The sequence below is a fragment of the Sminthopsis crassicaudata genome, chromosome 3, assembly GCF_048593235.1.
Source record: "Sminthopsis crassicaudata isolate SCR6 chromosome 3, ASM4859323v1, whole genome shotgun sequence".
Classification (NCBI taxonomy): Eukaryota; Metazoa; Chordata; class Mammalia; order Dasyuromorphia; family Dasyuridae; genus Sminthopsis; species Sminthopsis crassicaudata.
Genome location: NC_133619.1, coordinates 584,827,116 through 584,849,563, shown reverse-complemented (window position 1 = coordinate 584,849,563; position 22,448 = coordinate 584,827,116). Strand labels below are relative to the sequence as shown.

Below are 22,448 nucleotides of genomic sequence, written 5' to 3'. Positions count from 1 at the left end.
GGACAGGAAGATGCCACCAGAGGAGGACTCAGGCAGCCTTGTGGAGGGAATGTTTATCTGTGAGCGAGGGGAAGAACGAAGTGAGGCAAAGGATCTGTGAAAAGATGTTGTGGGTCGAGGGCAGAAAAAACAGACGGTGGAGGAATCAAGAAAACTGGGGAGGGAAGTTCTATTAATTGGAGTTGGTTGGGAAGAAGATGCTGAAGTCGTAAAGGGGATTTGGGGATTTCTGGAGGGAAAAGATGTTGGGGAAGAGGATGTTGGAGATTGTGAAGTAAGATTCTGGGATTTCGGGAGGGAAGATGCATAAAGAGAAGTTATGGACTGGAAAAATGGAAGATTCTGGGGTTCTGCAGGGTGGGGAAGCAGGGGACTGGGAAAGATGCAGGATGCTGGGAGTCTGATTCTGCGGGTGGGAAGCAGAGGGTTCCAAGGGTTCGGTGGGAGAGGGTTCTAGGGGCGGGTGTAGGAGGGGGGGGGTTCTCCAGCTGCTAGCTAGGGGTGGGTGGGCAGGGCAGGGGGAGGCCCCCGGGGTCTCACTGGGCGCGGCTCTTCAGGTGATCCGTGTCTGACTCCGGCGTCTCTCCTTCTTGGCTACAGAGACGCAGGAGCCTGAGCCCAAGTAGAGCCCGAGCCCCAGAGGCTGAAACCCCAAGGGGCACCTCGAGTTTCTACCCATACACATCACTGGCCCAGAGGACTCAGGACCTCTGGCTTGCCCCTCCCTCACCTGTGTTATGGTACTCTGCCGCCCCTCCCACTCAGCTAAGGTCCCGCCCCCTGTCATGCCCCTCCAGTTCTAGCACGAAGGAGGCCCCGCCCTCTCCAACTCCTGAGCTGAACAGGGAAAAAAAACAGAGAAGGCCCCTCCCATTACCCAATCCCTGGCCCAGCCACATTAGGACCGCCCCTCGTAAGCCCCACCCATTTACTCTCCGCCTTCAATTTGCTTTTCCAGTTTTGGAGCCTCCGCCTCTTTCAAGTTCTTGCGTAAGAAGTTCCCGCCCCACCGGGCTCCGCCCTTTTACGGCTCATTCCAGGCCCCGCCCAGTATCCCGCAAGCCCCGCCCTTAACCAGGCCCACCCCATTCCATTCCCTAGTCCCCAGGGCAGGCTGTCCCAGTCTTCTAAGGCCCGCCTCTCTTCTTAATCCTCGGGCTGCGGTGTGAACCCGGAGGGCTGGGCCGGAAGTGCAGCTAGGGTGTCTCTAGTCGGGACTCAATTCCTTTCCCAAACAAAACCTTTCCCTTCCTTCCTGTTCAGCTCAGCCTTCGCCACCCGTACATATCCCGCCCCCATGCGCCGGCCGTTGCCAGGGGATGCCCGTCGTCTCCCGGGGCGCTCGCTCGCGCTCGGGATCCGACCAATGGGAAAGCCAGCTGTTCCTGATGATGTAAAGAGCGTGAGACGCAAGGCGGTACCTGAGCGAGGTGACGTCGGGGGGCGGTGTCCCTCCGCCCCGAGGGGCGGGGCGCGGGCGGAGGCGACCGGGCAGCTATGGCGGCGGCCTGAGAGCGCGGGCGGCGGTGGCTGCTGCTACGGAGTCCGCACGGGGTCAGCGGCGGCGCGAGAGTGGAGCGGTGAGGTCCAACCTGTGGGATGGGGCGACTGGTGACGGCTGGGGGCTGGGAGGCCCCTCGAGGGGCATGAGTGTGTCAAGCACTGCCGGAGCGGGGGGCTGAGTGTGTTAGATTCCGGTGGGGGGGGGGTGTCTGTGTGTGAAAGGCCCAGAGGGAAGGGCTTACACACACACACACACACCTGCATCTCGGTGAGGAGCACGTGACAGGTGGGGGGCTATTTGGGACTGGGGACACATGACAGGTGGGGGGAACAGAGGGACATACATGACAGGTGACAGGGCGTGTGCAGAGAGGGACTGGACCTTGAGGACCGAGTGTTTACAATGTGGACCCAGGATGGGATGAAATCGTCATATAGACTGTGAAGAAATAGGATCCTGGGCAGAAGAGTGTGGCCCCTGGGAGGGGGGAGGGCGTCTGCCATTGGCTTCCCTTCTCATCCTCGTCAGTCACCTCCTGTGAGCCTCCTAATGCAGGACCCCAAATCCATTCGGTCACGTGTTCCAGAAGTGTCTAGCTCCTTGGTGATCCATACACCTTCTCCTGGCCTCCCGACCAGACTAAGGAGAGCTTTTCTCCCTCCTCAGGAAAAGATCCTCACTTCCCCAAATTCGTCATTGTAAACAGCGCGTGCGAAGTCTCTTCTTCCATAGCCCCAGACCGGCCCTAACCGCCTTGCCCATTGGTTAGAGCTTGGTTAAGTTTTTTTAATCTCAGGGATCTTTATTGTTACAAGTTTCATTCACGATCCAGTTAGAGAAAAGACATTCCTAGAACTCAAGAGCTAGGAAGGACCTCAGAGGATCCTCACCCCTATAGATGGGGAGACCGAGGCCAGGAGTTTACATAGTAGTAGCAAATCAGGGAGACTGTTCTAACCTGGCACTTTCACCCCAGAATAATTAGGAAACGACTTATGGGAAAGTCAACTATCTTCTCAACCTAATACTTACATTAGGTCATTACTCTAGGGACAGTCAGAGAACATTTCTTGGAGGAGGATGCTCCCGAGGTGGCCGTTGGATGGTCTTCTTTCTAGAGCTGGATAGAGAGAGGACTCCTGCTTTAGGCAAAACGTGGCCTGGATGACCTCCGTGAGGCCCTTGGGCAGAGTCCGGGAAAGAAGCGAACTCTGAGCCAGGACTTGAGGAGGACCCGCAGGGAGTTTGTTGAGGGGATCCCAGACGCGGCGTGTTCTCTCTCTAGATTGTGAAAGCTGGCGTCTCAGTTGGAAGAATATTAGTGATTGGGGCACAAGCTCTGCTCTTTTCAAGTATTTGAAGACTTGTCTTGTGAAAAAGAGACCAGACTTACTCAGCTTGACCCCAGAGAACAGAACTAGAAGCCATAGGGAGAAGCAGAAAGAAGGTGACCTCAGTTCTTTTAAGAAAAGCCTTAATAATTAGAACGCCCAAGAGTGGAATGGGCTGCCTAAGGGAGCAGATAGCCTAATTGGGGCACGTATACACCTACTCAAAAATAATTAACAGTATTAGGTGGGACAGCTAGGGGGCGCAGTGGATAGAGCACCAGCCTGAAGTTAGGAGGACCCGAGTTCAAATCTGGTCTCAGACACCTAACACTTCCTGGCTGTGTGACCCCGGGCAAGTCACTTACCCCCAAATGCCCCAGCAAACAAAACAAAACAAAAAACGGTACTAGGTGGCAGGTATCTCCTGTGGTTCCATAGGAATGGAGCTGCAATTTGGAGATGTCAAGAGGAAGAAGGCTAATGGGTGAATGGAGTGAACTGAGGTTCTAAAGAAGGGAGGGCCAAAGTATATTTGGGGGACAGCAAGACTAGAACAAAGGTTGTATTGAGGGTATAGGGGGCAGTAAGATTGAATACCTGAGATGGGGTCAGATGTGGAAGGCTTTGGATGTCTGGCCATGGAATTTGTACTTTCCTCAGGAAAGAATGAAATACACGGGATAAACAAGAATTGCAAAGTGAAATAGGTGAGAAGGAGCAGTGACCAATTTCCGTTTTAAATTATAAAGGAATAACTTATACAGGCTCACTTGAGGTTTGGCTTTGTGTTCATCACTACGACTGGATCATTGAAATGAATGGTCACTTGTTAGCTATAGTCTGTTATATTCCAGACTGAACTTCTTGAAGCAGTACTACCTTTCTCTTAGGCTTCTAATCTCAAAACCTCAGAATTATCTTTGATCCTTTCTCCACAATCTCAGTTTTGTTTTTTTTTTTAATTAGATCTATCTTATTCAAGCAGTTACTTAAATTGAATGCAATTAATTGCATTCTGACATTGCATAACTGACAAATATCAGTTTCTGCATTTAGGATGAAAAATCACCCGCAGAAGTATAGTATAAGGGAGTCAGTCAATACACATTATTAATCACCTGTTATATGCCAAGCACTGTACCAAGTGCTGGGGATACAAAGAAAAGTCTAAGGTAGTCCCTGCGTTCTTGGAAGGTAGGAATTTAGCTGGGACTTGAAAAATGTCAGGGAAAGAGACTAAGAAGTAGAGATGCATGAGTGGCCGACAGTGAAAATGTTTGGAGTCAGGAGATGTGACAGGCAGCAGTACCTTGGGAAGTAGCAGGCGTCCTCTTAACTGAAGTTTTAAAGTAGGGAAGAAGCATTTATTATGTATTATGATGAAGGGACTACAAATATATGTTATTTGATCCTCAAAGGGAGGGGCTATTATTATCCCTATTTTATAGTCAGTAAAATTGAGGTAGGTAGGGCTAATTTACTTGTCTAGAATTACACAGCTAATAAATGTCCATAGCCAGATTTGAATTCAGTTCTTGACTCTAGGCCCAGTGCTTTATCTGCTGTGCCAGATATAGAGGCACAGCAGAGGACTACATATTTGGGGTGTTCTAAGCAGGGTTCTTTACCAGATTGGCCATAAGACAGCTTTTGAAATGTCTTCCAATTGGTAGATTCTCTGATTCTTTAAATTACTTTGGGATTTCATGTATTCTCTGTCATGAGTGCTGTGAAGGAGATTACTTTTCAGGTTTGAATTATAATAGATGATCTCTAAAGTCCTTCCACCTCAGAGATGTTGTGATATAATCTGATTTAAATAATATTGGGATGAGGGGTAATAGATAAGGGGGAGGAGACTAAGAAGGGACAGTGTGGTTTACATCGAAAAAGTTTTATGCACTCACTAAGTCTGTTGTTATAGATAGTCATTCTGGTGTGTGAATTGTGGATAGGCTGGTGTTGTGTAGGAGGCATGATGTTTGAATTTTTTAATATGAGATCATTCAGGGGCTCTTCTAGGGCTAGGTGAGTGCATTTCTGTCCTTGTATTTTTTTGCAAAGAGGACTTCATCTCATTTCTGCCATGGAGAATTTTGTTTGGAGTTGTGGTAGAATGTGTATGGCAGATTCACAAGCAGATGCAGGTTGATGAGCTTTCCTGACAAATGCTGTGGGAGGAATGGTAGTTAGTTCAGTTGAAGACCTCCCATCTAGGTGGGGTGAGATCCACACCCAGAGCAAAGGTTGGTGGCTGAGACTGGGCCACTCCCTGCTGCTCCAGTACTAAGGGGTAGAATGTAAATGGACAGGTAGACATCTCAGCTACTCAGTGCCCCTGTGATTTTTGCTGGCACTTCCTGCCTTAAGTATCTGGTTTCAGGTCAGTGGCCATCTCTTATACCTTCTCTCCTGGCTTTTTGGGCCCAAGTTCCTGTGATACTGGACTTTGTCTTTTACTCTTAACACCTTTCTCTGAGGATCTGTATCTATGGCATTGAAGTAGTCTAGTATATTTGGGAGGCAGCACTGCTCTCTTGTGCTTAAACAATGATCACTGAGAGGAGAGAAGGTTAGGAATTTCAGGTATTGTTCTCCCTTGATCATGCACTTGTCTCCTGCCTCCGAAATCCACACTCTCTGTAAATTAACTGGGGAGTGGGATACCTAGTGAGCACTAAACAGTAAGTTGTGAATATCTGTAAGATGTTTCGCTGGTCCTAGACTAGCCTAGATAGAGAGCTTTGAAGATTTTTCTCCAAACTCTTCTCCAGGAAGAATAGGAGAGACTTGTTTACCAAGTGGACTATGTAGAGCCTACTCTTAGTTCCTGGTTGCTGTGGAGTTCCCCAGGGAGGAGGAATGGGAGGGTGGTGATGGAGGCTTACAGGAGAGGCCTGTCCTTCCTAGGATGGCAGGCGCCTCCCTGAGTTCCTCTTGCCTCTAATCTATGCCCCTCATTCCTCCTTATACTTTGTGTGGCTGGATGTTGTGGGTAACTGATGGTGACTTTCAAGTGATTGTGTGTGTGTGTGTGTGTGTGTGTGTGTGTGTGTGTGTGTGTGTCTGTCTGTCTGCATGCACATGCACATGTGCATGCTTAGAAGCCCAGTACTACTTTTACCTTTTAAATATGACTTTTAAGCTTTTGGTGAGAGGAGGGGTACATATTTTCCTTTTTCCTATCAGCCATCCAGAGCCTCTTCTGAATGTTATGTATTTTCGAAGAGAGAATATATTAGTGTATGTTTATTCTGTTTTTTGTCTGTAATACGTGTGCCTCCATTCAGGCAGCAGACATAAAGAAAATCAGTAGGGCAAGTAGTCTCTCTGGGAGAGACTGGGATGGGGACAGAGGTAGGTACCAAGAGACTTTGTTCTTGGAAGATGTGGAATTATTGATGCTTATCCCTATGCCATTTTGCTAAGGTATCCCCCTTCAATTGGAATGTAAATTCTCTCTAAACTTTGCATCAGGTTCTTAAATCTGATTGAACCTATGTTGTACTTGGCTAAGCTTTTTCTTCCATTTTATCCCTATAGTCTGATGTATGTCTCTGTCACCATGGAGGATTGTGGATCCCTCCAAACTGGATGAAGCAAGTGGGAGCCACAAGTGGAGGGAGCCCTCAGTTGGCAAACCCCAGGAGTGTGGTCCCTGGGACCCCAGCCAGCCCACCCTTCCACCCCATGGAGAAGATGAGTTGGCTGAGCAAACTGGCCCCTCGGGGCCCTGGACACCGTGCTCCTCGAACTACCAGTCTTCAAGCTCCTGTTACTGCTGATCCAGAGACTTGCCTCATGGTCTTCAAAAACCATTGGTCTCAGGTAGGACCCTACTTGATCACCTGCATCTGTGCAAAGTCCTTCTGGCTTGCTCCTGACTTTTCTTAGTAAGTGCCCTCTATCACTTTTCCCTAGTTTTCTCCTTAAGCCACTCCCATTAACTGTATTGTGCCCTTCCTTAGTAAGGCCCTCCCTAAATGTGGACTTAGGGAGCCAAGGAGGATCTGAGTGTGGTATTTGTGGTAGTAATGGGGAAAAAAGGAGGCTGGTTTTGGTTTCTAAGATTGTGCCTTGTTCTTATGTAGGTGAAGAGGATATCATGAAGTAGTGCCTGCAGGATGCATTCTGAGAAGGTCCTACGAATTGTACTTATAGTTCTCTAATTTGCTCTCTGGTTTGCAGGTAGTTAGGATCCTGGAGCGAAGAGCCCCACAAGCAGCCCCTGGAGTGTCTGATGACCTCAGTGCTGTGCACAATCACATGTACCAGATGTTGACACTGCTCGTGGAGGACCGTGCAACCTCTTCAGCTCCCACCTCCCCAGGCCCCCTTCTGGAGTTTGCCCTTCATGAGGACCTTCTAGCAAGGGTGCTGGCCTGGCAGTTGCAGTGGGATGGGCCTGGGGATGGGGTAGGGGCCGAGGAAAGGAGGGCTGAACAGCTGAAGCTGTTCGAAATGCTGGTGAGTGAGGCTCGGCAGCCACTACTGCATCACCAGCCAGTTCGAGAAGCTTTGCTGACCTTGCTGGAAGCTTGTGGTCCTCCCACTAGTCCTGCACTGGATGCTGGCCTTGTGCTCCTGCTCAGCCAGCTGTGTGTGTGTGTGGCTCGGGAGCCTGCACTACTTGAGCTCTTCTTACAGCCTCCTCCTGAGCCAGGAGCTGCACCTCGCCTGCTGCTCTTCTCCCGTCTTGTCCCTTTTGTGCACCGTGAAGGGACATTGGGTCAGCAAGCCCGAGATGCTCTGCTGCTACTCATGGCACTGTCGGCTGGCAGCCCCACTGTGGGCCAGTACATCGCTGACCACTCCTACTTCTGTCCGGTCAGACCCCTCTTCCCCCACAGTGGGTTAAGGGAGGGATTTAATATGTTATGGCCCAGTCCCAAGGATAGCAGAAAAAGCAAGGGTGAGCCCTGGGACCCCATTTTTCCTTTCTCCATTATCTTCTATTTTAGATATCTTCCAGGGAGCCAGTCACTTAGGGTGGGGAAGGCTTTGGTAGGGTACGAACCATTTGGTAACGAGCTTGTTTCTTCCATTTGCTATGGCTCCAGGTGCTGGCTACAGGACTGAGTGCTCTGTACTCATCTTTACCCCGAAAGATAGAGGTTCGGGGGGATGATTGGCACTGCCTGAGGCGGGAAGACTGGCTGAGTGTACCAGCCCTTGCACTCTTTATGAGCTCTCTGGAGTTCTGCAATGCTGTGATCCAGGTAAGGAGAGTCAGAAGTAGCAGGGGCATGGGGGGCAGTAGGAAACTTGCCTGAAGTTGTATATCTTAGTTATCCAAATATAAGGGGATATTATCAGGAACCTTTGTATTTGACTGTGTACCTTAAAATGTAGGGAGGACTTAGAATGCTTCCTGGCAGCTCTATGTGAGAGAGAGAGAGAGAGAGAGAGAGAGAGAGAGAGAGAGAGAGAGAGAGAGAGAGAGAGAGAGAGAGAGAGAGAGAGAGAGAGAAAAGTGTGTGTGTGTGCATGTGTGAAGGTGGGAGGTATCCCTGGAAATTCCTATAATTGCTTTACTTCTCAAGGGTTTGGGGGTCAGATTACCTTCTCCCTCACCATTATTTTCCTGCAGGTGGCTCATCCAATGGTTCAGAAGCAACTGGTTGATTACATTCACAATGGGTTCCTGGTACCTGTCATGGGCCCTGCCTTGCACAAGGTGTGAAGCAGGACAGGAGGTGGGGATTGGTTGGGAGTAGGATTGGGTATATCTTTTGAATTTTATCCTGATTCCTCTGGCCTGGGGATGGTGGTGGTGGAAGATTACCCTCTTTCCTCCTCCCTTTTTTCCTCCCTCCCCTAATACACACACTCTCCTCCCATCTTCCCCTAGTTCTTATTTTGGGGAATAGTTACCAATTTGGGATATGTGTGTGTAGGGGGGGGTCCTGATTCCCATCCCCTTCCCCTCACCCTACCCCACCCCCAGAGTTCTGTGGAGGAGATGATTGCCAGCACAGCGTACCTGGAGCTATTCCTTCGCAGCGTATCCGAACCTGCCCTACTCCGAACCTTCCTGCGCTTCCTGCTGCTCCACCGGCATGATGCTCACACCATCCTTGACACCCTCGTCTCACGAATCAGCAGTAACTCACGGGTATAATTCCTGTCCTTGGTCATGGCTACTGCCCCTAGGTCAGGGTGCTTCTTGAGTTTTGTCTGCTTCCATATCCTGATTGCTGTCCTTTGACCTACCCTGCATCATCTCATCTCTGAACAAGGCTCTTATCTTCCTTGGATCTTAAGATTTTTTACTTTGGCTTCATGCCTGCACTGATTTTCCAAATAAATGCCTGCTGGTTACTGTTCTCAGGAGATAATTATTCTTTCCACTTTTTTCTTTATCATGATAGGACCCTATAATCCCCAAGGTATCTACTGAATCTTCTGTCCCCATTTGTCTTATGCATGCTTAATACTCACTTCTAATAGCAATGACTTAGATGAATTCAGGTTTTCTTATATAAGTTGGTAACTCATTTAGGCTCAGTCACCTATGTGCCCTTTTGATCCAAGGAATAGTTATAGGTCTATTTTTAGTTTTCTCCATTCATTAACAAACATCTTTTGAATATCTACTGTGTTAGCAGGCTTTGTATGGGATATAAAGTTGATTAAGTTACTGGTCATGCTTTTATAGGAGTTATAATTTATATAGTACCGGGAAATAGGATACAGTAACACTAGGAAGGAAGGGGCTAACACTCAAACCAGAAGCTGGGTCCATTTTCTTTTCTTTAAGGAGCTATACCCATACAGTTTATGAGGGTGAGGTTGAATTCTTTTCTTGTGGCTAACAGTTTATATTTGACTTCTGTGATACCAAGATACCTTTATACTGTCTTTGCCTGATTATGGACGCAAATCTTTGTCTTAGATCACTTGAATTTAGATTTTGGGGATAAACATGCAACAGTTAGGCCTCTTGTGGAGGAAGTGTCTCAAGAGCAGTCCTAATACCACTTTACTTCCTTCTTTGAAGCAGATAAGATAGTTTTTAAAAAACCTATTAATTTGTTAAATCAAAGATTTTGTCAGTGATGAGTACTTCCATGAACATATCATAAGCTTTCTTTACTTCAGTAGGTAGCTTTTACCAATTATGGCCGAAAAATTTCCTCATATTTTGGTCAGCCTCGTGATTAGCTTTTCTAAACTTTGTTATGTTGATTCTAGTATGAAAGATGTAGGGTTTCGCATCAGGCCCCTTTTGTAATAACTCCCATTCCATACATTAGAAAGGTAGGAAATAATATACTCCCATTTATAGATGGGTAACCTGAGATTAAACTTTCTCAGAGTCACATAGCTACTAATAGCTGCTCTTGGTTTTAATAATAGTTGTTATTTATATAGCATTGTAAAAGCTTTAACAGCTTTCATGTGAACCTCACAGCACACTGAGGTTTTGGTTCTGAATTTCTCATAGGTAAGGAAACGGAGGTTCAAAAAAGATGATAATTTTTGATGCTGTTAGGAAGTAATAGAACCAGGCCTTGACCTCCCATCCTCAAATCCAGTGATCTTACTAGGTTGCTTGTCCTTAAGCTGGTCAACTTTTAAGAACATCTTAGAATTTTCTCTTCAAGATCAACTTCACAATGTGTGTTCTCAAGTTTTTTTTTTTTTTTTTTTTCCCCCTTCTTTAACTTTTTTCCCTTAGATCTAGAAGGCATCATAGAGTTCTTCCAATCCAAGTATCTCATTTTTACAAACAAGGAAATCTACACCCACGCTGGTCAAGTAGTTTGCCTTAGGTCTCATAGTAGTAAGTAGCCCTCAAAAGCTGAGATTTGAAGCTAGGTCTTCTGATCTCAGAGCTAATGATCTTTCCCACTTTGGAAAATCTGTAATCTCTGCTGTTGACCTAAAGGGAAAGACAACAGCTGGAGTTCAATTCCAGGTACTACATTTTAGGAAAGGCATTGCAAATTGTGAGAAGGTCCTAGAGGAAAACAGCAAGGATAATGAAGGACCTCAGTTTCATGTCATGTGAAGATTGGTGGAAGAAGTTGAGGATTGTCTGGAGAAGTAGAGATTTAGGATTGACAGTACTTTTGTTCACATGTGCAGGCCTTTCGTTTGAAAGGGAGATTGGCCTTCTCCTTATAAGAAAAATGAGGGGAAGTTACAGAGCGAGGTTTCATTTGGAAAGTTTTGCTTTACACCAAACAATTAAAATTTTCCTAAAGTGGAATGGCCTGCCTTTAAAGGTCTTTCAGGTGAAGGCTGGCTGACCACTTATTGGGAATAAGGGAATCCTGCACAGGAGTCTATTAGATCAATTGACTTCAGAGGTCTCATGTAACTCTGAGATTCTGTGTCCATACATAGACAGAATTTGGGGGGATTGGGGAACCCCAGAAGCCAAAGAGAAATTGACTGCTCTAATTATAGAGGCTCTTTTGCATCCACAGATCTTGGGAAGGGGGCACTTTAGGAGTAAAGAAAATAATTAGTCAGTGCTCATCTGTAAAGGTACTATGTCTCCCTCCTCCCCTTAGTCAGTACTTCTTAGGAACATCTGTACAGACAATTATACTTCATGGCATAGCCTTTTCATTGCTGCCCTACCCCTTCTCCCCATTCAAAACTCTGTTTCCCAGCTTCTTTTTCCCATCTGTCCCCTTTGTACTTTACATGACTGACGTGCCTAGAAGGGGGTTCTTAACCTGTGGTTCAGAGATTGTTCTCCCTTACCCTCTTCTACCACAGAGGGTCCATGTATAGATGTTAAGGAGTACGTGAACTTGGAAAGGGGAAAAAAAAAATTACATCTTAATTTTCCCTAATTTTGAATGGAAATTTAGCATTTCCTTCAACTATGAATTGAAAAGCACAGATATTATGATGAAGAAGGGTCCATCAGCTTTACTGGATCACCAAAGGGACCTGTGACACAAAAGGTTAAGCAGCTGTGCTGTAGAGCAAACAAGATGACTCAGACTCTCCTAGTCTGAAGCTCCTCCTCCTTCCTAGGGCAAACCTTTCTGGTTACCTAATCTCTCCATAGATAGATATTCCGCTACATTGTCACTGAATAGTTTGACATACTTAGTTACAGGGTTTTAAAATAGTCTGCAGATATTTGGGAACATGTTCAGCGTTCTACAGACTGCCATGTGTGCAGCACTGTGTTAGATACTTTGACTCTTCAAAATTTAGATAAGGATCAAGATCTGTATTTGGAAGGAAGCTTAGAGGTCATGGAGGCCATGACTCTCATAGATGAAGAAACCGGGTCCCAGAGAGATTAATTAATTAATTAATCATGATCACTCAGGTAGTAAATAGCAGAGCCAAGATTTGAACTTAGGTATCACAAGGAACACTAAGTTCTTTCTTCTAAGCTTTCTACCTTTCTTATGAGAGTGTATAGTCCAGTAAGAGTCCAAGATACTACCAGATAACTAGATTATCCAATTTTACCAAGAAAGTGCTGTGGGAGAGGGAAGGTCATTGCCAACTTTGAGTGAGGGAGGGCTGTGGGGAAGAGTGCCCCTCTAAATTGGATTTAAAAGGATTCATCTGAACTCACCAGAATAAGAAGAAGAAAGGGAGAAGATTGCAGGTATAGGGAGTAATTGAACAAAAGTACTCAAAGGAGGCTAGGGAGTGGTCTATTTTATGCTGGAGTTTAAAATATGTAGAGGGGACTGTGGATGAGAAAGTGGTAGTACAGAATTGTACAATTTTGGTAGTGGGTAAAAAATTGTGGGTACAAAATTGTGAGAACCTTGAAGCTAATGAAAGAGTAATTTCAACTTTGCTTAGTGGGCAATAGGGAGCCACTAATTATTTTTGAGGAAAGAACTAAGCAGATAGATTATCTGGCAGTTGTGAAAGATTTATTGATGTGGGAAGACCTGTTAAGATGCTATTCCAATAGTCCAGATAAATGATAATGGAGGTGTGTGTTGGGTTAAAGATTAGAACTAAAGAGGACTAAAAAGCATTTTTTGCAGACACCCAATTTGTTATAACAAAGCTAATGAGACAAAAAAATCAAACTGATAAGCAGATTGCCCTTAGAAGGAAAGAATAGGTCTTGCACCATTGATCCTATAGTCTCTCCTGCCTTTCTCTTCCCAGATCTGCATAGACTGTCTCCTTGTGCACTGCTGAGTATGAGACTCCATGCAAATTATCCCATGAAAGACTGCAGGACTTATAGTTAGAACACTGAGTTCAAATCTTGGCTATAGTATTTACAAGCTGTGTGACCTTGGATAGTTAACTTCATCAGTAAAATAAGAATGACAATATTTACTAGTATCATGGGACTGTTTTGGGGAAGGCATTTGTAAGTCCTAAAGTGCTACAGAAATGTGAATTGTTATTTTTAGCGGGAGAGTTGTAGGTGATTATGCCTTTTCCTATATGAACATGATCTCTGCCTAAAAGGCAGTGGAGAATAGCAGGAAATGAAAACTCTGCAGATACACTCTTCCTCCTAGCTCTCTGCTGCTGCCTTGAGCCTGGGGAGTGGTGGGGGTGAGAACCGTAAGGTAAGTAACTCCTTCCTTCCCCTTTAGCTCTGCATGGTCTCCTTGAGCCTCTTCAGAACTCTTCTGAACCTCAACTGTGAGGATGTGGTGCTGCAGCTGGTGCTTAGGTATTGTGAGTGGGAGAATCCCCTTGGGAGTGCCCCCAATGTACCTCCAAGAGGGCTTGGTGAAGGGAGGGCACTGTTTGGGAGACCTCAGTGGTACATTTTCCCTAGCTAGGTGTGAAAGGGTTATGAGAGTTCCAACATAGTCTTCCCTTTGCCATCAATTCCCTACCCACCCTCTCAGCTTTCCTTTGCCTTCCCTGATCCCCATGTTTTTTGATTCCCTGGGCCCCAATCCCTTAAGCTCCCCAAATCATAGTTTCTGTGCCTTTAGATGCCTTGTCCTTCAAGTATCTGACCCATGCTGCTGCTCCTCCCTTTTCGGCAGGTATCTGGTCCCGTGTAACCATGTCATGTTGAGCCAGAAGAGAGCTGTACGTGATGTAGACCTGTATGGGCGGGCTGCTGACAAGTTCTTGTCCTTGATCCCTCGCTGCTGCCGGCATCATCGTGCTCCAAGTCCACCCCATTTGGAGCAAGCTTCTTGGGCTCGAGGTGGGACTAGCCACTAGCAAAAATGGGTTGGCTTCCTTGGAACAAGCTTGTAATGGAATATTTTTAATCCCACATAAAGTCTAAGGTGGAAAGGATTTGGGCTAGCCCTTGCCTCTGAATAGAGCTCTTCCCAGCTCCTAATCCCATTTTAGTTTCCATCTTCTTCCTGTCTCTCCCAAACTCCCTCTTTGTTTTTGACCTGTACCACTCCATCAGCTCCTCCATTCTTTTTCCATTTGGAACCCAGGGAATGAGAGGTAGGCTGGGATGATAATTTGAAAGGTAAAGGGAGATGAAAGTAGATTTACTTATTCTGATCTGTTCTGATATTCTCATTTGTCTTTTTATCTCCTATATTCCCTCATCCTGACTCTTCCTCCCCTGTCTTGCCTTGACCTTTCCCATAATCAGCTTTCCCCCATTCCACAGTAATTCCTTCCATGACCCTTATTTTCCTCATTTGCATTTACAGGGCCTGGCAGCCCCAATTTAGATTCCTCTTCAGTGGTGACAGTAACCCGGCCCTCTACGCCATCTCGGCTTGCTCTTTTCCTTCGGCAACAGAGCCTGGGTGGCACTGAGCCTCCCAGCCCTGCTCCTCGATCTCCCAGTCTGGCCCCATCTCCAGCCTCCAGCCCTGCCCACCGACCTGGCTCTGTGGAGGAGCCAGGTGAGCTGGAAGACAACTACCTAGAGTATCTTCGGGAAGCTCGGCGCTGTGTGGACCATTGTGTTCATGCCTGTCGTTCCTGGTCTGCCCCCTATGATGGGGAGCAGCCCCCTGCTGACCCTAGCCCTGTGGACCCTGGCCCTGGCCCCATTGGCCCTCGGACTAAGAAGCGGAGCTTGCAGCCAGAGGAAGAGGATGGGGAGGATGAGGGGGAGGAGGAAGAGCTAGGAAGTGGGGCCCATGTTGGGGCACGGATGTTGTCTCTGGGGGAAGGAGAGAGCTCTGGCTTGCTGACCTCCTTCCAGATCAATGGAGCACTAGGACCTTGGCCTGAGGGGGCCAAGAAAGTGCGTCGGGGGCCAGGTGAGGAAGTTGGGGAACAGAAGGAGGGGACTGGAGGGTTGGTTGGGCTGGAGGGCTTTGGGAAGGAGCTAAGAGAATTGGAGGTGGCACTGAGTAATGGGGGTGCTGGACCAGATGCTCGACATGAATCCCCATTACCTCCTGAAGAAGAGGAGGCCGTCTATGAGAGCTTCAGCTTTCCACCTGAACCCCTCGGCCCCCTCCTCAGCAGCCCCCTTCGGATTCCCAGTCAGGTGCCCAGTCAACCCTTCACAGGTAAGTCCCTTATTCTAGTGTTTTCCCTCATGTTCACTGGGCTGTGTGCCTTTGAACAGTGTCCCATGTGTGCTCTTATTGGTATTGCCTATTTCTCCCGTTCTCTCCCTTCCATTTTGAGAGGTTCCTTGGCTTCTGTGCACCTTGGCTGGACCATATTAATCATAAGACTTCACACTTATCTCGGGTTTTAAGGTTTACTAAGTACATTACATGCATTCTTTCATTTGTTCCTCATTACAATCCTAGAAAGTAGATGCTATTCTTAGTCTCACTTTATTGGTGATGGAACTGAGACTCCCAAGAAGTGAAGGGATTTGCTGCATGGGGTCCTATAGAGAGCAGGGTCTGGAGGCAGGATTCCTACCAGACTAGTCTTGATTCCTACTTCAGAGCTATGTTCATGCTGAGCCTCTCATGTGTCTCTTGGCTCACGTTCTGTGTGTATCATTTCGTGTCTGTTTTCCCTCGCTTAAGTTCTCATGCTTTCCTTATACTGTGCTGTTTTCTTGACCCATGTCTTGCATTTATGTCCTGCCATATCATGTCACTCATGTTTGAAGACCCATACTCTGGTCATGAGTCTTCCCTTTGCAAATGATCTCTTGGTCTTATGTGATCTATACTTTTGTCTTCCTAGATCTGATCTTATCCCCTAATTTATGTCTCTATTCCTAGTGAATCTAGGATGGTCTGTGTGGTTTCAAGTTTTTCTTGATAGTCTTTCTCTGAAAGAAGGCATGTAGATGCTTCATTTATGTAAGCCATTTCTGTGTTCTGTTACCTTTGGGAATCATGTGCCATGTCTTGTGTAGGAGGCCTGTGTATGTGCAGCTCAGGTTACATGTGGGAGGCATATATGTGAAGTGTCCTAGATTAGATCTGTTGTTGAAGCAGTTCCTCCGTCCTTTAGCTCCAGGACCAAAGCAAAGGGTCTGTCACCCTGCCCTCCTCATTAGCTGCCACCTTCAGGAAGTTCCACCAGGGGGCACCCTAGCTACTGTATGCTTTCACAACTTCAACAAATTAATCACTCTCTCACCCCAAATCTGAGGTTTTCTAAGTGCTTTCTGCTCCTGAAGTGAAGAACATGGGACAAACAACGAAAAATATATTCTGAAAAAGGCTACCTTAGCTAGTAGAGTTGGGAGTCCATTCTGGGTATAAAGGAGAGAGGCCTATGCTTTTCAGATTTCATCCCTCCCTTCTCTGCTCGGCTGCTTTAGTTACCGTTCTGGTTTTTACTGGATTTGGCTTTATTTTCCTTATTGTTTGAATTATGGTTGGTTTTAGATTTTTAGTTCTGGACAGAGGTGGCTCAAACCAGCAGATCTTTTCCTCTTCCTTGTCTTATGTGAGCCAGGAATTTGTTTTCCTTTGGCTTCAGGACTATTCATCTTATTTAGAAGCTTCCACTATGCCTTTTTGGAGTCTTCAGGACAAAAACAAAGGTACTTTTCTATCCATGATCCTGAAAATTCTTCCCTTGGCCTGAGAGTCTCCCCTGATCTTACTTTGTAGTCTTCTCCTTCAGCTGCAAATTTTTCTTGATTCTTGGCCACAGGAAATGCTATTCTCTTCTGATATTTCCTTGGGCTGAGTCTGGATCTTGTAATTTCCTTGACACATCCTGTATCTCCTGTCCTGATTGGTCTGGTGTAATCACACTTAATAGTCCAGTCTCATTTACTAATTCCTTGTCTAGTGTAATAGATTATGTTGGTGTCTTTATCTAGTTTCCATGCTGAAAACTATGGGTGGCCATGCTGCCTAGAGGGTAGATTTTTCTCACTTTATCCTACTTGCCACTGATTTGGTGGCAAGACTCAGCATTCTTAAACTGAAAGAGAACTTGAAAATGATTTAGCATCTCTCATTCTAATCAATGATCCTGAAATTGTCCAGATATGGCTCTTTCAGTCCTTTTCCAAATCTTATTCTTTGACTTTTCTTTCTTACTCCCTTGATTTTACAAATAAGTAAATTTACTTGGTTCTTAATGAGGCTCAGTGCCCAAGACCACAGAGCTAGTAAATGGCAGAGCCAGGACTTGAAGGTGGGTTTCATGAGTCCTTATATAATATTAATTCCTTTCCCAAAGGAAGTTACTTTCTTTTTTCCTGTTTTGAAACCAAGAGCTGTCCTTTGATCCTTTGACTTTCCTGTGTTCTCTTTGTTTTCCATTTTATGTCCTGATTAACATCTTGAGCTGAATTGAAGACTTGGTCCTTCTGGGTCTTCTGACTCTTCTCCATTGGGAAAACTGATTGACACATCTGAAGCTAAAGAATGATTCCCTCTGTGAAGATTTGGTAGCCAAGTCAGGAAGAAAACTGGCTGGCTAGATTCTATTTCATTTTATTTACTTCCTCACTTAACCTGTACAAGTCATCTCCTCATGGATGCTTGGGTAGAACCCCCTCCACTCAACTTCTGTCACCTGGATGCTTAGATTGCCAGAATTTTCTAATTCCTTTGCATTTGTCTCATTGTGGCTTGATACCTGTTTCCCCCTGAGAGTTAGAGATGTGGTTTCTCAAAATGATTTTACTAGAATTTCAGGAAAGATGATAGAATGCAGCAAACTCATAGAGCTCCAAATTGCTGAGTTAAAGAGCACCAAAATGTCCTCAATCTAGTTTTAGAGACTGCTACCATTTCTTAAGTCCCTGGTTGGTACAGTGGAAAAAAGATTTGACTTAGGAATTAAAAGTCCAGTTCTGCCACTTAATACTTATGTAATCTTGAGGAAATAATTTGGCATCTCTTGGCATGAATCCCTCACTAGATGACCTCTAAGATCCAGCTCTAATTCTCTGATAACTCACATGACAGAAATAGTTGGAAGGGATCATAGAATTGAGAGTTTATAGACATGTTATAAATAAGTCAAGTATTAAGTGCTTATTGTTTGTCAGACACTTCGAGAAATTGAGTATACAAATAAATGACTGAAGCAGTTCCTATTTTCAGGGACCTTGTGGCACAGTTCACCTACCTCTTTTGTATAGAAGACACAATTTGAGCTAAGAGAGTTTAAGCTCTAATTCTCACTAGGGTTCTTAAGACTACAAATAGAATGCTTTTTCCCATGCTGGGATGACTTCAAGTTATATATTTTTGTAATGGAATCCTCATTAGCATCTTTAATAAGTAGTGTCCACCCAAAGGGATGGGGGGGTCCTCAGGCTTCCCTGTAAATTTACAAGGCTCCTCATTTTATTTCTGGATTGTAAAGGGCTGAAACTCTCAATAGGTGAACTGCTATCAGAGAACTGAGCACTTAAGGCTAATTACCTCTATTAGCATATACTTGGAAATGGCCCTTCTCACTATTCTGTGCTGGCTCAATCTTTTGGTGTATACAGATAATTGTAGGAGGGATTAGGGGGTGGAATAATTCAAGCCAGAGTCACTTTGGAGGACTAGGAGGAGAAGGGAGGTTGGCAAGCCTCCTGGAGTTTCGTCCATCTCCTTTACTTCTTCCCCTAAAGACTTTGGCTGATCCTGAGGTCTACAGGGAGCTAATCCAGACTTCACACTGGATAGCTCTCCTTTTGGGGGAGTTTTTCTTTACATTGAGTGGAAGGCTGCCTCTACAACTTCTAGCTATTGCTCCTACTTTTACCTTGAGAAGCCAAACAGAACCAGTTTACCTCCTTTTCCAGATAACCTTTAAGATATACTTAAAGACAATTTTCATATTCCATTGATAGTAAGAGTTATTTCTTTCCCCTGTGGTATTCTGTTATCAGTCTTTCTCTCAGTAATACACAGTTCTACTAACTTACACAGAAAAAATAAGATATTAAGGAAAAGGAAAGATATGTAAAATCTGAGTTCTGTGATGCTTATGGGTATGATCTGTCTCATATGTTACAAATATGAGCCATATCATTTTGAGAGGTATATGTAAGTCTTGTGTATCATGTCTCCAGGCCCCTTCATGGCTGTGCTTTTTGCCAAACTGGAGAACATGCTGCAAAACTCACTTTATGTCAACTTCTTGCTGACGGGACTCGTGGCTCAGTTGGCCTGTTATCCCCAGCCCTTGCTTCGTTCATTCCTGCTCAACACCAACATGGTCTTCCAGCCCAGTGTCAAGTCTCTACTTCAGGTAAGAAAGGAGAGGCATTTTCTTTAGGAAGGGTAGAAGTATAGTATAATGACTAAAGAATCAGGAAGCTTTACGTTCAAATCTTGGCTCTACCATTTAATTATGTGCTGTTGAGCACTTTGCTGAGCATTGAGTTGCCTCATCAATGTGCTTGGGAGAGAGAAAATCTTGGGTGGTGAAATGGAATTGTTTAGGAGAAGGTTGTGTACATTGGATGAATGTTCATGTTTATTGTATAAAAGGAGGAAATGGGGTAAACAGTAAGGGTCTGGGGCCATTCAAAGAATCCAGAGTTAAGAACTCCCCCAGCAGGAACTGGGGATGAGTCTTGCCTTTGGGGTCTGGGAGCAGCCTGGAATGTGTAAAAGCTCATTAAGTTCTGCTCCATAGGTGCTGGGCTCAGTGAAGAACAAGATTGAGAGCTTTGCAGCTTCCCAGGATGACTTTCCAGCATTACTCTCCAAAGCCAAGAAGTACCTCATTGCCCGGGGCAAGCTGGACTGGGCTGAGGGTCCTGGGACTGCATCTGTCCCTCGGCGCCCAGATACCCTTGGTGAGAGCTTTTCTTTTTATTCTCTTTAAATTCTTTAAGACCTCTGATCAATCTCTCTGAACTCTTCTGAGAGAATTCTCACTCCTCTGTCCCCTTCTTTCCCTTGATGAAATTCAAACTATTCTGACAGCTGAGGTAAACCCTTTCTCCCTCAAGTCCTCAGTCCATCTGATTTATTTTCCTCAAAGACCCAGTCCGTAACTCTTAATGAGGTAATATACCCTAGAGACTATTCCCTATGGAATTCTTACTTCTGCTGAATCCTTCATTTGATACCCTGTTCCTCTGATCCTTCTTAGTCTCAGTGAAGTCCTAGAATCTGTTATCTCAGTGACTCTGGGTTAGTTCAGCTTTCTAGAACTTGTATCTCCTTTGGTGGGATCTTGAGTCCTTAGTACCTCCAATACTCATGTTGAGGGCTACAAATTCTAAATGATAATGAAAATAGCCTTTATAGAGCACCTATTATGTGTTGGGCACCGTGCTAAGTTATTTACAGTAATCTCATCTGATCCTCACCATAACTCATAAGAGAGAAAGATATTATCCCCTTTTTATAGATGATTCTGAAACAGCAAAGATTGTGAGCCCAGAGTCACATCAATCATTCCACATTTGTTAAGGCTTGCTGAGCATGCTCTGTACTATGTTCTGAGGATCCATAGAATTAGAAAATGTAGTTGCCCTCATTGAGTTAATATTCATATAGATAAAAATAGCATCAGATAGTGTCTGATCATTTTGTAATAAGTGCTACAGAAAGCTTGTGCTATTTGAATTAGAAGAGGTTTCTTCTGGCTCTGGACAGACTAGAGAGAGGTGAGATTAAAGCTGGACAAAGCATAGAGTAGCATAGGATAAGATTAAAGGTAGAGCATTTCTAGGCAGGGGAAACCACTTCAGTAGAATTTTGAAAAGACTGGGGAGTTTTTAGGAGACAGATCAGCTGGATAGAAAGTGAAGAATTTGGGAAAGTGGGCATGAGACTGGAAAGTTTTGGAGAATTTCTATGAGTAGGCAGATGAACTAAGCCTGAAATTGTAATTCCAAGTTAAGAAAATGAGGGTTTGTACTGGTGTTACAAAGATGAGCACAAGAGTAAGGATTTAGAAGTGGAAGGAATTGTTATAGGGGACAGAATCCAAACACTCCTTCCTGCTTTTTTTTTTTTTTTTTAAGATGAGGAAATGAGACCAGAGGTGTTAAGTGATTGGCCATGAATACATAGGTTGTATCAAAGCCAAGATTTGAACCCAAGACCTGACTCCAAACCAAGAATTTTTTACACTACCTCATGCTAAAGGAAGATGGAGAGAAGTGACAGGATTTGGCAGCCATGGGATTCAAAGATTCAGTGAAACTTTAACTGGTGTATGATGGTTTCTGAGAAAGCAGAGTCCTTGAAAGGAGTGGTCAGGTGATGGAGGGTAAGAGAGGGGGGGAATACAGGTGAGCCTTAGCAAATTAGAAGGCTTTTTGTTGAAAAGATTAAAAATGGGAAACTGAGGGATCTTATAGTAGTGGCGTAAGGATTGATGAAAGCAGATGGCAGCTTTGATTCAGGGACAGGAATGGATATTGGCTTAGTAGAAATAACTGCAGAAAAATGTGGGACAGTAAGACTGGAAGGTTAATGGGACAGGTAAGAGCTGTCATCTCTTAGCCTTGAGGATAACAGTACTTGTGAAAGATTGGGTTGAGGAAAGGAAAGTGGAGATTAGTTTGCTGAAACTGTGGGAAAATATGTGGAAAAGGTAGAGAGTAGACCAAGTCCTAGGAAAGCATTTCGCCTCTGCTAACTTTCCCCATACTCCCATCCCCCTTCCATCCTGGTTATGTTCTTAGAGAATAGATGGAACCCAGCTTCTGGATATGTCCTAAATATGTCTTTTCCTTAGAGTATCTAAGTGGGATTCTGACCCTCCAGCTCAACCTTGGCCCCTTCCATAATCTCCTCTCATTTCTCCTGCTTCCTAGTGAAGGCCCGGAAACCATCCTTGGGAGAGCTGCTCCTTCGTCATGCACACAGTCCAACACGATCCCGACAGGCAGTCCAAGTAGTTCCTCAGCTGGGTCGTGAAAGTCCTGGTCCAGCTCTGGGCTTTGGTGGGAGTTTGGGTTCCCATTCAGTTCTGGGGACGTCACCCTTGCCCCTCCGGAGTGGCCCTGCTGAGCGTCAGGGTGAGGCTTTGCGCATCAAGAATGCTGTCTATTGCGCAGTGGTCTTCCCCGAGTTCCTCAAGGAGCTGGCAGCCATTTCCCAGGCCCATGCAGTGACCTCACCCTTTCTGTTAGAGGCCTTTGAAGAAGGGCCCAGGACCCTTGCCAGGCCCAGCCCTGAACCCTAGTCCTTCCTTCTCTATCCCCCTTGCCCATTGGACAATCAGGAGCCCAGGGAGGGGGGGCTGGATATAAGGTGGGCTCCGTTTTTAGCTGCCAAGGAGGCAGAAAGATAACTTTTTAATTTATTTGAGATGAATGTTTTATGGAGAAATTGTTGCAATATGTATAAAAGGGAAATGTCTAAGCA

General features: G+C 45.4%; 2 protein-coding genes across 11 annotated transcripts in view; one reads left to right on the top strand and one right to left on the bottom strand.

Moving 5' to 3' along the window:
* Positions 1–1,525, bottom strand: part of CNGA4 (cyclic nucleotide gated channel subunit alpha 4) — an 11,855-nt gene extending 10,330 nt beyond the window's left edge. The window contains exon 1 of one of the 5 annotated variants that reach the window (XM_074305024.1): positions 1,422–1,525. The gene's annotated coding sequence lies outside the window, so the exon portion shown is untranslated. Of the gene's footprint in view, positions 1–540; positions 1,347–1,421 lie in introns of those variants that run through there. The other 4 variants (XM_074305026.1, XM_074305025.1, XM_074305028.1 and 1 more) reach the window with 4 other exon arrangements.
* Positions 1,433–22,448, top strand: FHIP1B (FHF complex subunit HOOK interacting protein 1B). 6 transcript variants are annotated; one of them, XM_074305021.1, is made up of 12 exons: positions 1,433–1,580; positions 6,379–6,663; positions 7,028–7,662; positions 7,896–8,054; positions 8,426–8,512; positions 8,783–8,950; positions 13,389–13,468; positions 13,794–13,960; positions 14,433–15,248; positions 19,187–19,365; positions 19,756–19,918; positions 21,896–22,448. In XM_074305021.1, the coding sequence occupies exons 3-12, from the start codon at positions 7,102–7,104 to the stop codon at positions 22,264–22,266; spliced, it is 2,751 nt and encodes a 916-aa protein (XP_074161122.1). In that variant the 5' UTR covers positions 1,433–1,580; positions 6,379–6,663; positions 7,028–7,101; the 3' UTR covers positions 22,267–22,448. The 6 variants fall into 6 exon arrangements, with proteins under 6 accessions (XP_074161122.1, XP_074161119.1, XP_074161118.1 ...); XM_074305018.1 differs by having other exon boundaries at positions 1,439–1,580; positions 7,024–7,662; XM_074305017.1 differs by having other exon boundaries at positions 1,456–1,585; positions 7,024–7,662.